The sequence below is a fragment of the Chrysochloris asiatica genome, unplaced genomic scaffold, assembly GCF_000296735.1.
Source record: "Chrysochloris asiatica unplaced genomic scaffold, ChrAsi1.0 scaffold00021, whole genome shotgun sequence".
NCBI lineage: Eukaryota > Metazoa > Chordata > Mammalia > Afrosoricida > Chrysochloridae > Chrysochloris > Chrysochloris asiatica.
In genome coordinates this window covers 2,597,971-2,611,990 of record NW_006408539.1, presented here as the reverse complement: position 1 = coordinate 2,611,990, position 14,020 = coordinate 2,597,971, and the positions used below count along the sequence as shown (strand labels likewise).

At 41.8% G+C, this 14,020-nt stretch overlaps 1 protein-coding gene across 1 annotated transcript in view; it reads left to right on the top strand.

The window, feature by feature from the left end:
* MEX3C (mex-3 RNA binding family member C) overlaps window positions 1–14,020 on the top strand; it is a 30,523-nt gene that overhangs the window by 236 nt on the left and 16,267 nt on the right. Inside the window, exon 2 of the mRNA XM_006837560.1 lies at window positions 5–605. Coding sequence (XP_006837623.1) covers window positions 5–605 — 601 coding nt within the window. The remainder of the gene's footprint in view (window positions 1–4; window positions 606–14,020) is intronic.

The window sequence follows — 14,020 nt, the reverse complement described above, 5'->3', positions numbered from 1 at the left end:
CGAGGGGGACGGGCTCCTGTTGAGGGAGCGCCTGGCCGTGCTAGGCCTCGACGAGCCCAGCCCTGCGGAGCCCGGCGTCCCGGCGCTGCGGGCGGCGGCGGCGGTGCAGGGTCGGCGGACGGCGGGATTGCCACCGGAGGAGCGGGCTCCGCCCGGAAGGCCCGGAACCGCGGAGGAGGCCGAGCTGGAGCTGGAGGAGGAGGGGGAGGACACGGAGCTGGACGGAGACCTGCTGGAGGAGGAGGAGCTGGAGGAGGGCGAGGAGGAGGACCGACCGTCGCTGCTGCTGCTGTCGCCGCCCGCGGCCGCCACCTCCCAGACCCCGTCGACCCCGGGCGGGCCCCTGGGTTCGGTGCTTCTGCCCGCCGCCGGTTTCGATGCCCGGGAAGCGGCCGCGGCGGCGGGAGTGATCTACGGAGGGGACGATGCCCAGGGCATGATGGCGGCGATGCTGTCCCACGCCTACGGCCCCGGCGGTTGCGGGGCGGCGGCGGCCGCCCTGAACGGGGAGCAGGCAGCTTTGCTCCGGAGAAAGAGCGTCAACACTACCGAGTGCGTCCCGGTACCCAGCTCCGAGCACGTCGCCGAGATCGTCGGTCGCCAGGGTGAGTGCAGGGAGAGGAACCCAACTGGGCTTGGCCCCGGGCGTGGGTGGGGAGACCCGCGAAGTCCGCGGCCGCGAGTCTAGGAGGAGGCCCTGAGATGGGTCACCTTGCAAAACCCCAGCCTTTCCGCTGCTTTTGCATGATAAAAGGTGTTAAGTTTCTCAAGTCACCCAGTTCGGTGGGGTTCTGGGCTCAGGCCGTGTTCGTGGAACACTGAACTGGCGTGCCACCAGAAACCTCAGCGACGTGTTAAAAGGTCGGGTCGCAGAAGTTGTGGATTCGGTGTTGTGAACAGAAAGCTTCCAGATTGAAGTTCCTGCGACAGAGTTGTGTGAAACCTGGGCAAGAAGCGCTTGGCTTCCCTGACCCCGCTTACTCAGATGGGGAGAACTGGGCAGCTGTAGGGGCTTCTAGAAGGGGAGGGGACTGTGCAAGCGGTCGGTGGTAACCCCCACCCCGCCGCCGCCCCGCAGCTATTCAACAACATCGCTCTGCCGGAGCCGGCTGAGTTTATGGTGTTTGTTCAGATACATTTTAACTCTCTGGAAGGCACACTGGTTATTATCATTTAGGACACTTTCGGGTACACAATGAAGGAAAATTGGACAGTGAGGTAATTGAGTTAAGAAACTTTATGCATTTTTACAGTTTTGAGTCAATTCTCCAGTTGCCAGCACACCAGTACTGCAGACAGACTCCTCCCACATTGTTCAGACAAAGGACCTATGTCTCTGATTCCGGGAGTAGATTTGTGAAGGTGGGGGAAGGGGATGCCGGGAGTACCTCTACATCTGACATTTTTAGAGATGGATCTATATTCTTAAATGTAGCCCCTCTCCCCCCGCCCCGTTAAAGGTAAGTATCACCTGCTGCCTCCTGTGACAATATGATTTAGCCAGGTTAATGCTAGTCTGTGTGCTGTTGGGTGGAAAGCATTGTGGGGGTCAACGAGATGATGGTACGGCTGCTTAAATGATCTCATCTTTCCCAAGTGATCTGAAGTACACATTAATAAGAGGTCTGTCGAAATGGTGGTTTCAAATAGCAGAGTTGGCTCCATTCTTACCTCTAGGATTTTAATAAGAAAAACCCGTTTGAAATCTGGATAAAGAGAGTTTATTTCAGACTGTCTGATGATTTGGTACTTAAAGGCACTGGTCAAAGATGGTGCCATTCCATTGAAAAGGGAGTTTATTCCTGTAGTTTGGTAAATCAATTTCACATTCGTGTTGGTGTCCATTTGTTTTGATTCTAACTTTAAGGATAAAGTGTCCCTGGGTGGCACAAATGGTGAAGCCCCTCCCCTATTAGCTGAAAGACTGGCTGTTCAAACCCACCCACAAGGCACCTCAGAATTCATGTCAGGCAGTCTGCTCTCAAAAGACTCCATAAACCCGATGGAGCAGTTCTATCCTTTACATTTGGGGGTTGCAGTAAGTTGGAATCACAACAATAACAGAATAACTGTTTTACCTACTTAGGTTGAAATAATCACATCTCAGTTTGTAGGTCTCAAATGAGTTTCCTATTCATATGAGACCATCCACAGATAATTATGTGTCAAGCTGTGTTTTATCAAAGGTTATGAGTTTATGGTAGCCGGGAATGTGAGATTGATTCAGGCAAACTTTCAGTCTCTTAAAAAGCTAACCAGGGATATCTAGTTAATAGCACTAACAACAGTATTTGACTAAGAGAAAGTGGTGCTTATGAGAACATCGGACCTTGGAGGGCCTCAAAGATGGATTGAAACAGATTGAAAAAAGACCAAGGAGCAGTGAGAGGAAAGATATGGAGGAATGATCTCTGGATGTGATTGGCAAGCTGTTAGCATTTAGGATCTAAAAGGGAGTGGTGAAGAAGGGCTAGGAAGGTGTGGGTTCAAGCCAGGGTGTGAAAACCCCTTAATATCACATTAGTAGGTTGTTGCTTTTTCCATTGCTTCAGTGTGCTTTAGGTCTCAGTTTAAGGTAACAAATGAAAAGAACATTTACATGCCAGTGTACTGAGAGGTAAATTAATGTCTTGTAAATTTAGTTAAATGCAGAGTTTGTCGTTTACTTTGTTATAAACTTTTAAAACACTAGGAAATAGTCCTTTTTGCACAAACTGCTATCCTTAACAAACCCATTAGCTGGAAATCAGCTCAGTTCATTCTCAGCTTCTATTTTGTGTTGTTTATTGTTGTTCCAGCTCATAGCAGCCCTATATAGAGTTTCCTAGGAGCAGCTGGTAGGTTTGAACTGCCAACTTTGCAGTGCAGGGCTTATCCTACAGTGCCTTCTATTTTGTACTAGCTGTCAAGTGAAACAAAAGAGATGAAGTCTCAGTATTTTGCTTTTGTTTTTAGGACTCTGCTTAATTAGTTAATAAGAAAATTAATTTTATTTAATATGGTCATGCCTTAGGGCATGGAGACAAATTGCTGACAATTCCTTTTGCACTTAATATTTTCCCAGAGTTGACTGCGCTGCTAAATATTATCATTCTCTGAACCATTCAAGTGGCTCATTGACCCCTTTGCCATCTGTGAAATCTTATATTTTTTCACTTCTGTGGAGAACTAGGCAACTTCAGATGTTTGTTGCATCCTCTTTTGACAGTGGTAATTTCCCCATGGGAGAATACCTCTCGCATTTCTCTGAGTGAGTAAAACGGGGCAAATCACTTCATTTGCTTGTTTGATTTCAAGGAGCTCAACTTTTATCCTTAAAAATGATCCATTCTTGCCATTTTCTACATTACCTGAAGTAATAATTTTCTATTTGACATGTCTTAATTGGCTCTGGAAATACTTAAGTCACAGATGGAGACATTTATGACTTCAGCTCTGAAGCAGAGTAGGACAAATGGAATTCTGAGTCATATAGACTAACAACTCATGTAGATGGCCTCTGGTTCTGGTAACTTTCAGAAAAAGAAAACGAACCACTGCTTTGATAGTGCTGAAAGTTGACAGAGTGCTCCTCAGCAGCATGTGGTCATTTGTAGCTGTGCATCTCATTTTGAAACCCACAGTGCTGTATACAGTCACACGAGGAACTGAAGAGACTCACCAATATCTATGATGCTGTGGAATCTAGAAATCCAAAGTAAACCTGACAACAGGTTTAAGACCTAACTTTGTAAACTTAGAAACATTTTTTTAATGTTTAATGTTTCAGTGGATTTCGTTCCAACTTGTATAGTCATTGATCCCAAGTTAGAATAAAATTTGAGTGAAAGAATTCTGTAACCTAACTACATTATAAATAAATACTAAAAGGTCTTAAATTCAGTTGCTATAAAGACTGATAACCCAAGATTTTGTGTTACTGTTTAATATTAATAGGCATCTTCAAACACTTTTCATAAGTTACTTTTAAGTGGTGGAACAAAAAAGAATTTTGGGGTACTGAGAAAATTAGTATTCTAATAATTTAATAGACTGAAAATTCACTATTTTTGTAGTTTAGAGAGCTAATTTGTATCTATATACACTGGTGGTGGTGGGGGTGTGCCGTAGGGTCGGTTCTAACTCATAGCGGCCTTGTATAGGGTTTCCAAGGCTATAAATCTTTATGGGAGCATAAAGCCGCATCTTTCTTCTGCGGAATGGCTGGTAGTTTCAAACTGCTGACCTTGAGGTTAGCAGCCCTACTCATAACCACTATCCTACACTTGTTGTTGTTATGTACCATGGAGTCGGTTCCGACTCATAGCAACCCTGTACAGGGTTTCCGAGGCTGTAAATCTTTACGTGAACAGAAAGCCTTGTGTTTCTCACGTGGAACAGCTGGTAGTTTCGAACTGCTGACCTTGTGGTTCACAGCCCGATTCATAACCACTACGCTACCAGAGCTCCTATACTAGCCTTGAAAATTAAAATACAGCTTTTTTAGGCTTTAAATTTAATTGATAATAATTTGTACATACAAGTATATGCCGATAAGCATCTGTTCCTTGACTGCATATAGATGATTCCATAAGGTTTTGGTTTGTTACGGGGGTTTTTTGTTTCTAAAGAAAAGCGGTGCCTTTTGTTTATTATTTTCCCCTAGTGGTTTCAAAGACCCCAAGCCCAGACTTCTACAGCACTAGACCACAGGTGGGAGGGATGTAAACAGGTGAGGGGAGAGGACAGGATTCCATTCTTCTCACGCTACTCCTGCTGTATCCTGATAACAGCCACCACTAGGCCTCTTAGCAGCAGCAACAAGGACAGCTAGAACTGGACGCTCCCATAAGGTTTTAATATGGTGTTCACACAGTGTCCGATTCACATAACATCCTACTCTTGTACTTTAACCAAGCCTACCTGTATTCTCTTTGGGTCCATTGAGAAAGGTTCAATTACTAGAATTGTTTTGCAAATGGATGGGGATAATCTACTGCTTTTTCTTCCTGCCTTATTCAGCTAATGAACTATTCTGTTTCCCTGGGAGGAAATGGGAAATAAAAGCTGTGGCATTTCAAGGGTGTTTTTTTCTACCCCCTGGCTACCAGCAACCTAGATAAAATGATCCAGGGAGCCAAGTGTTTGGGAATTGTTAGTCTTACAGATTTTTGCCTAGGAAAATCTTAAAAGCTGATGTTTATAAGTTGGAATTCTAGGTATTTCTTTGATACATCTCAAGTTTTCATAAAAATGTCATTAATCAGAAATGGAAGTTCCTGAATCGATTGTTCTTCACTACTTTTTATGATTTTACATAAACCACTTAAACTCTAGGGTTCTGATTCCTCTTCTAGCAGTTGGGTGTAATCACGTCTGTAATACTGCTAAAGACTACAAAAGACAAATAGTTGTATATGAGACTAAATTAAGATGTATATATTACTTTTTTGAAGTTAGATCTGAAATTAATTTGTTGTTGTTATGTGCTGTGGAATCAGTTCCAACTCATAGTGACCCTTGAACAGGGTTTCCGAGACTGTAAATCTTTACAGGTGCAAAAAGCCTCATCTTTCTCCCGCAGAACAGCTGGTAGTTTCAAACTGCTGACCTTGCGGTTTGCAGCCCAATTCGTAACCATTACCCTACCAGAGCTCCTTCCCACTGTTTAATCTCCATTTAATACTTTATATTCTTCTATGTAAATAGAACTATAACCAACTGATGTCTGAATGCATCTTAGATACATGACATTTACCCATCCAGATATGCATAAATCATGGTAGGCTAACAAACAAACAAACAAGAACCAATGTTAGAGCAAGTGAATTTTCCTACTCACAGGAACGCTACTTATAAGCAGTGTTGCTGGTCCTCCCCCATACAAGGCGGATGAGAAACTGTGGCATTGAACATAGTAATCTCTCCATGTTAAACCAAGAAGTCATACAGTCACGTGCTGCCTAACAGTGGTGCGGTTCAGACAAATATATCCTTGGGTCTATAAGGTCACATAGGCAGCCCCTGGGTTCAAATGCCCATTTATGTACTCTCTGTAGTTACAAAATGACCCCTGCTGGAAAGCCTGTCACAGGCAGTCCCCAGATTACAAATGAGTTCTGTTCCTAAATCTCCTTTTAAATTGAATTTGTACATAGACCAGAACAGTTATATAAGGTGCATATTTGGCATCAGTTAGTAATACTGTCTGTTTAGTATATAGTGTACATTTCTATACATTAAAAAACAGTAAAGAAGCATTTCTAGATGAATGAAACCATCAACACAGAAATAATGACCTGATGTCACTTTGTCATAATACAGAGTGCCCATGTGTATTATAAACCATTGTATGTACCACAAATTTTTAATATAATAAAGCTGCAGTTGGTTAGTTTATAACTATGGGTTGTATGTAAGTCAGGAGTTCATAACTTGAGGGACTGCCTATATATATATAATGTGTTCACACAAGGTCTAAATCACATGATGTCCTACTTCACAGAACATACCATGGGTGTTAAATGACACATGACTGTATTTATCACTTAGCCACTCAAGCAAGTCTTCTGGCCATGTGTAATTTGCGAGTGGGTAACAAAGTGCATTGCAACCACATTCCTAGGAGAGAACCAGAATGTGGTGGCCCCCACAGCACTATTTCAGAATCTATGTGTTTATTGCAGAATTACTTAAAATGTTGTTTCTGACATACAGGATTTATCATTTAAAGTTTCTGCTGCTTTAGGTGTAACAGTTACGACATTGATCTTTGTTGTTACTATTGTTAGGTGCCATCAAGTCGGTACTGACTCATAAGTGACCCCATGCACAACAGAACGAAACACTGCCTGGTCCTGGGCCAGTCTCACAGTTGTTGCTGCACTTGAGCCCATTGATACTGCCACTTTGCAAATCCATCTCGCTGGAGGGTCTTTCTCTGACCCTCCACCTTACCAAACATGATGTCCTTCTCCAGCAACGTCCCTCCTGACAATATGTCCGAAGAATGAGAGATGAAGTTTGGCCATCCTGGCCTCCAAGGAGCACTCTGGCTGCACTTCTTCCAACACAGATCTGTTGGCTCTTTTGACAGCCCATGGTACTTTCAGTATTCTCCAACACTGTATAACTCAAACACATCAATTTTTCTAAGGTCTTCCTTACTCACTGTCCAGCATTGTCATGCATGTGAGGTTATTGAAAATACCATGGCTTGGGTCAGGTGCACCTTAGCCCTCAACCTGACATCTTTGCTCTTCAACACTTTAAAAAGGTCTTTTGCAGCAGATTTGCCTAGTGAAATACTTCGTTTGATTTCTTGGCTGCTGCTTCCAGGGGTGTTGATGGTTGATCCAAGAAGAATGAAGTCCTTGACAACTTCAATCTTTTCTCCATTGATAATGTAACTCTAAAGTAATTTTGTTTTAATTAAACTGTATATTAATGTTGTACAAATGACTTGTATACCATGAATTGTGGGTTTAGAGTTAACATTTTTTTCTCTCTGTCAAGCTATCAGTAGTACTATATAGAGATTTACAAAGATTAAACCTGATGGCTAGGTAAATCATTAAGTAATTTTCTAATGTTAGGATTAGTTAGGATTACCAAACCCAAACTATACGAAATCTGATATAGTCAAAGCCTAATGCTATTTGAATAGTTTGTCCTTGTCTCATGACTAATACTGAGAATTTTAAGTTACTCTGCGTACCTGTTGAACCCTTTCATGCCAGTCTTTGGAATCGAAAGATAAATCTGCATAATGTATTGCCTTTGTCCAATAAACAAGGCATTGCAGTGCATTGGACCCTAACTTGCCCCAGAAGTCAACATGTATCCTAAACTAATAAATCAAAGCTTTAAAATAAAAAGAAAACTTATTTCATGAGATTTACAGACACAGTGAGCATAAAAAAAGCATTGTATAGATCATGGTGGGTGGGAGAGGAGACCAAGATTCTAAAACACTAGAAAATTTTCCAAAACGGTTACCAGTGTGAAGCCACTTACATTCTGAACTGTCCTTTTTGTTAGTGTCTTTCTGTGCCACTTCTGCCCCAGCCCACAATTGAGCATATCTTCTCCCTATCCACTGGTATCATTTGGTATTCTGCAAAATGACATTAAAAGTGGAGTTTAAAAAACTTGGGTTACAGTAATGTTCTCACCACGTGCTGACTTTGGGCAAGTCACTTAACCTCTCTGAGCCTCTGTGGAAAGATGTGTCCCACCTACCAATCCTTCCCCAGCTCCTCTGACCCCAAATTTGTTCTGAGGATCAAGTTGGAGAAAGTGTCAACGGTAAAAGTACACCGTGCCACTGAAAATTCATCGGTGGTGTCAGTTAGGTGCTGTCAAGTCACTTCTGACTCATAGCAACCCTGTATAGCGTTTATAAGGAGTGCCTGATGAATTTGAATGGCCAGCCTTACAATTCAGATTAGCCTGGTGGTCCAGTTCTCATCCTAGAGCGTTGTACCAGGACCCCTTTGAAAGTATTGAGATGATGAAGTATATGAGAAGTTTTTGCTGCTGGAATTTTTGTCTGTTTTGTAACTTAAGAAAATCAACTTGAAACCAAAAATGATCATTTCAGCAAGTTTTTTTTTTTCTGAAGGGTATGCCACTAGGTGCCCTGGGGTGGCATTGTGGGTTACTGCACTGGACTGTAAAGTCTGTTTGAACCAACCACAAGTTCGACAGTTCAGGCTCACCAACCACTCCTCAGAAATCCTATACAGGGTTGCTCTGGGTCAGAACTGACGCAAGGGCACTTAACAACAACATACCACTAGCTAAATGAACTAGATTTTTACAGTTTACAATGTGTCTTAAAATTGACTAGTGTGGTGAAAGTTAGACCTATGTGATATTGTATAGATTTGACTTATTTCTTGAAGCCTGTTCAATGGTAAGTTTGTATTAAAATAAGTTTGTTGTTCTCATAACTTTTGATGGGGGAAGGCAGCCTTAGACTTAACAATCCAGCAACTAAAACGTAGATTTCCTGAAGGTCATGCCCATCTTGTATTTTGTGTAACTTTAAGGTTGGATGGAACAGGTTTTATTAATTGCTGTCATGGTGGTCTAACTTGAGAAACAATACTCAGCACACATGGACTTTACTCCCAGTTTTACCTTTCACTTGCTGGGTGACTTGAAACTTTCAAGTGTCTTCTTTCTGATCAAGATGTACTTGTGGAGAGGGTTCAGTGAGAACAGTGCCTGTAAATCTTTGTGTGAATAGGATGACCTTACAACAGCATTTCCTCTCATTATTCATACTGATTAATAGATGCTGGAGTCCTGGTGTGGGCCATAAGATTGCTTTGAACCTCAAGGTTAGCAGTTCAAACTTAGCAGCCGCTCCCCAGAAACTCTATACAGGGTCACTATGAGTCAGAACCAACTCAACAGCATTTAACAATAACAACAACAACAATAGATGTTAGAAAAGGGTCATGGCTAAATCTAGGGTTGAAAAGGAGGAGAAGAAGGTTCTTGCTACTCTCACAAAGTCAATTATTGGCATCAAGAATGATGATATCCTTCCCACCCCCTCCATACACACAGAGGACAGGGATGGGCAACTTGGACATTGGCTACCCAGAATGAGGGGGGCTACAGAGGCAAGAAGTGACTGGCTTACAAGCTTTCAAGAGGGAACCTAGATCCAGAGGGAGTGGAGCAAGGTAGAATCTCCACTGAGTAGTATCCAGTCTGTCTAGGCATGGCCGAGGAAAGGAGATGTGGATAGGTCTCCTGTGATACAATGGTGAAAAATTGTTATCAGGACTGCTTGTAAAGGCTAGAAATGTAAAGGTAGATGTTTTGTAGCATAGAGGGGAGGAGGGATTAACTTTGCAGACTAGGAGCAGAGATCTCTAGGACCGTCAAGGGAGAAGAGTGGAGAACGGAACCTTACCCAGAGAAGCAGTGATGCCAGAGATGGAGGCAGAGATGACGACATGGAAAAATGGAGCGGCTGGGGACTTTGGACCCTGAGAGAGAGAGAGGGCCTGTGTGCTGACAACCAGGGTACAGGCTTTCAAAAAAAAAGAATGATGATACCCAAGTAGTCAAACTATAGATGCTTAGGTATGATCCTACTGAAGATTTGCCTCGAAAGCTGTTGAGCCATGGCAAAAAAAACCTGTCAGCATGTCAGAAGGCTACGGTCCAGCATCACTCCCAGGACCATTGTGATCATCCTCACTGGGTGCCATCAAGGTAAGAGAGTGGTTTTCCTGAAGCAGCTGGCCAGTGGTTTACTCCTTGTGACTGGAGCTGTGTCTGTCTGTCAGTTGATTTCTTCTGTTTAGAACACACCAGAAACTTGCCATTGCCACCTCCATCAAAATTGATATCAGTGGTGTGAAAATCCCCAGATAATGTACTTCAAAAAGAAGCTCAGGAAGCCCAGACACCAAGAAGGTGAGATCTTCAACACTGAGAGAGAGAAATATGAGATTACAGAAAACTGTGGACCCACACAGAATGCCCAAATCAAACCCATTTCTCAGCTCCAAGGCTACTGTGTTTGCTTTCGGAAATGGAATTTATCCTTGCAAATTGGTGTTTCATGCAAAGAACCTTATTAAATAATTACTACATTTTTCAAAACAAGTTTCTTTACTACAGGATTTGTAAAGGGCCTTTATATAGTGTGATGCTTGTAGGATCAGCACTAGACTTCAAACCACAATGTCTGCAAACCCACCAGCTGCTCCTTGGAAACCCTCGTAGGGTCTCTATGAGTTGGAACCGACCCGACAGTTTCCCAAGGGCAGACTGGAATAAGATGATACATCCTTGATCTTAGAACGAACCCTGCTTCTCACTGCATTGGAAGGAGGGTTCTAGGTTTAGAAAATATTGCTCCAAAGCAGCTTGCAGTTGAGTTTCCTTTTGAATGTTCTTGTTAGGTGCCCTTGAGTCAGTACCAACTCATAGCAGCCTTATGCCCAACAGAATGAAGCACTGCCTGGTCCTGCACCCACCTCACAACTGTTGCTCTGTTTGAGCCCATTGCTGCTGCCACTATGCCAGTCCACCTCATTGGGGGTCTTTCTCTTTTTCACTGACCCTCCACTTTACCAAGCATGATGTCCTTCTCCAGGGACTGGTCCCTCCTGATATGTCTGAAGTATGAGAGACAACGTTATTCTCTGACATAACTCAAATGCATCATTTCTTCTATGGTTTTCTTTATTCATTATCTGACTTACATAGGCAACTTTCATGCGCATGTGAAAGCTGGGCTATGAATAGAGAAGACCTTAGAAGAATTTGAATGACATTGGCTTTAGTACTTGCAGATTAAGTCATCTAATTCTCTGGCTAATTCTCAAGACACTAATCAGTAGTATCCATATTTATGCAAAGGCTTTCAATTGTGGATCATGGCAAGCTATGGACAACATTGCGAAAGAAGTATGAGTATTCGGGAACACTTAATTTGTTTATGATGAACCTATGTGTACATGGACCAAGAGGCAGTTGTTCAAGCAGAACATGGGAACACTGAATGGTTTAAAATGTAAAAAGGTGTGTGACAAGGTTGTATTCTTTCACCATACTTATTCAACCTGTATGCTGAGCAGTTAATCCAAGAAGCTGACTTATATGAAGAAAAATGTGGCATCAGGATTGGAGGAAGACTAATTAATGACCTGCGATATGCACATGATACAACCTTGCTTGCTGAATGTGAAGAGGACTTAAATAAAATACTGATGGAGATCAAAGACCATAGCCTTCTGTAGGAATTTCATCGCAACATAAAGAAAACAAAAATCCTCACCACTGAGCCAACAATAAACAACATTCTTATCAATGGAGAAAATATTGAAGTTGTCAAAGACTTCATTTTGGGGGGATCAACCATCAACACTCCTGGAAGCAGCAGTCAAGATATCAAATGACATATTGCATCAGGCATGTCTGCTGCACAAGACCTTTTTAAAAGTGTTGAGCAAAGATGTCAGCTTGAGGACTGAGGTATGCCTGATGCAAGCCATGGTATGTTCAGTAACCTCATAAGTATGCAAAAGCTGGATGGTGAATAAGAAAGACCAGAGAAGAATTGATGCTTTTGAGTTATGGTGTTGGAGGAGAAGATTGAAAGTGCCGTGGGCTGCCAAAAGAACCAACAGATCTGTCTGTGTTGGAAGAAGTGCAGCCAGAGTGCTCCTTGGAGGCCAGGATGGCCAGACTTCATGTCTCATACTTCAGACATGTTGTCAGGAGGAGCCAGTAACTGGTAGGGTGGAGGGTAGAGAAAAAAAGGAAGACCCCCCCTGCCCCCCAATGAGATGGATTGGCAAAGTGATAATATCAGTGGACTCAAGCATGGCAATAATTGTGAGGTTAGCCCAGGACTGGGCAGTGTTTCCTTCTGTTGTGTATAGGGTCACTATGAGTTGGCACCTACTCGACGGCACGTAACAACAACCTATGAACAGTTGGAATTTTAAAAAAATTGTTAATGCCCTTCATGGCAGTACCTGCAAAATTAAATGAGCTGGGTATAGTTAGTGCCATCAAGTCTGTTCCAACTCATAGCAATCTCTATAGGATTTCCGAGCTGCAGCTGGTAGGTTTGAACTGTCAACCTTGTGATTTGATGTCCAGTGCTGATCCTACAGCACCACACCTCACAAAATGCATCTAGGGTCAACCTCTATGCTAAAAACTGCAAAGCACTCTTTGAAAAAAAAATCAAGGGAAACCAAAGTATAAATGAATTCAATACAGGAGAAGTCAGTTATCCAAAAGTGACATAGTTTTAATACAGTCCCAATCAAAATCCAAGGACAATAATTTTAGATACAGACAGACTGATTGTAAAACATATATGGGAAGGTAAATGAACTAGAATATCCAAAACACTGTTGAATAAAAAAATAAAGTTAGCAGACTCAAACTGCTGATTTGAAGATGCATTTATAGCTACCAGTAAAAGGTCAGTGTGATATTAGTGAAAGGATAGACCAGTAGAACAGAACAAAGAATATGTTCCACATAAATATGATCAGTTGTTTGTTGTATTTTTAAAACAAAAATGCAAAGTACTTCAATGAAGGAAGGACACTATTTTCAGCAAATGCTTCTGGAGTAGCTGTACATCCATATACTAAAAAGAATCTCTATTGTAGCTCACAACACATACAAAAAGAAACCTCGAAGTGGAAAAATAGGTTTTGCAATGTTTGGTATGTATATTTAATCCTTAGAGAAATCACTAAAAAAGTAATATCAGATGGCCAATAGATAAATTATAATGGAATTCTAGAAATTATCTGACTTATAAAAGGTCAAGAAAAAGAAAACATGAAACAGAGGGACAACCAGATATTACTAAAATGTTATACCTAACCCTGGCTATATCCAAATTTTAAGTGATCTAAACACACCAAGTAAAGACAAAGATTGCTGGATTGGATTTAAAAACAGAACCCACACTCACTTGAATCATAAGGGTAGATTAAAAAGTTAGAATGGCTATATTAACATAAGGAAAATTGACATCAGAACAAGGAATATTACTAGAGATGATGAAGGACATTAGAATAATAAATGGTCACTTTCAAGAGAAGATAAACTACATGAGTCTGCATCGAATAACAGTTTCAGAATACATGATGTAAAAAGTGATAGAGATATAAGAAGACATAGAGCCACAATTACAATTGGACACATGAACATTCCTCTCCCCAGGTGGTAGAACAAGCAGACCAAAACTCAGTGGGAATGTAGAAGACTTGAACAAGAATACAAGCCAGTTTGACTTAATTAACATTTGTAAAACACTCAATTGCAGGTTGCACATTCTTTTCCAAGTGAAAATGAAACATTCACCAAGATATACCACATTCTGGGTCACAAGACAAACATTACTAAACTTAAGTAGATTCTCTAACAAGTAGTTAAGCTAGAAATTAATAGAAGGCTATCTAGAATTTCCTCAAATACTTAGAAATTAAACAGCAAACTATATGTATATGTTCTTGATGGTTCTGACATAGCATCCATG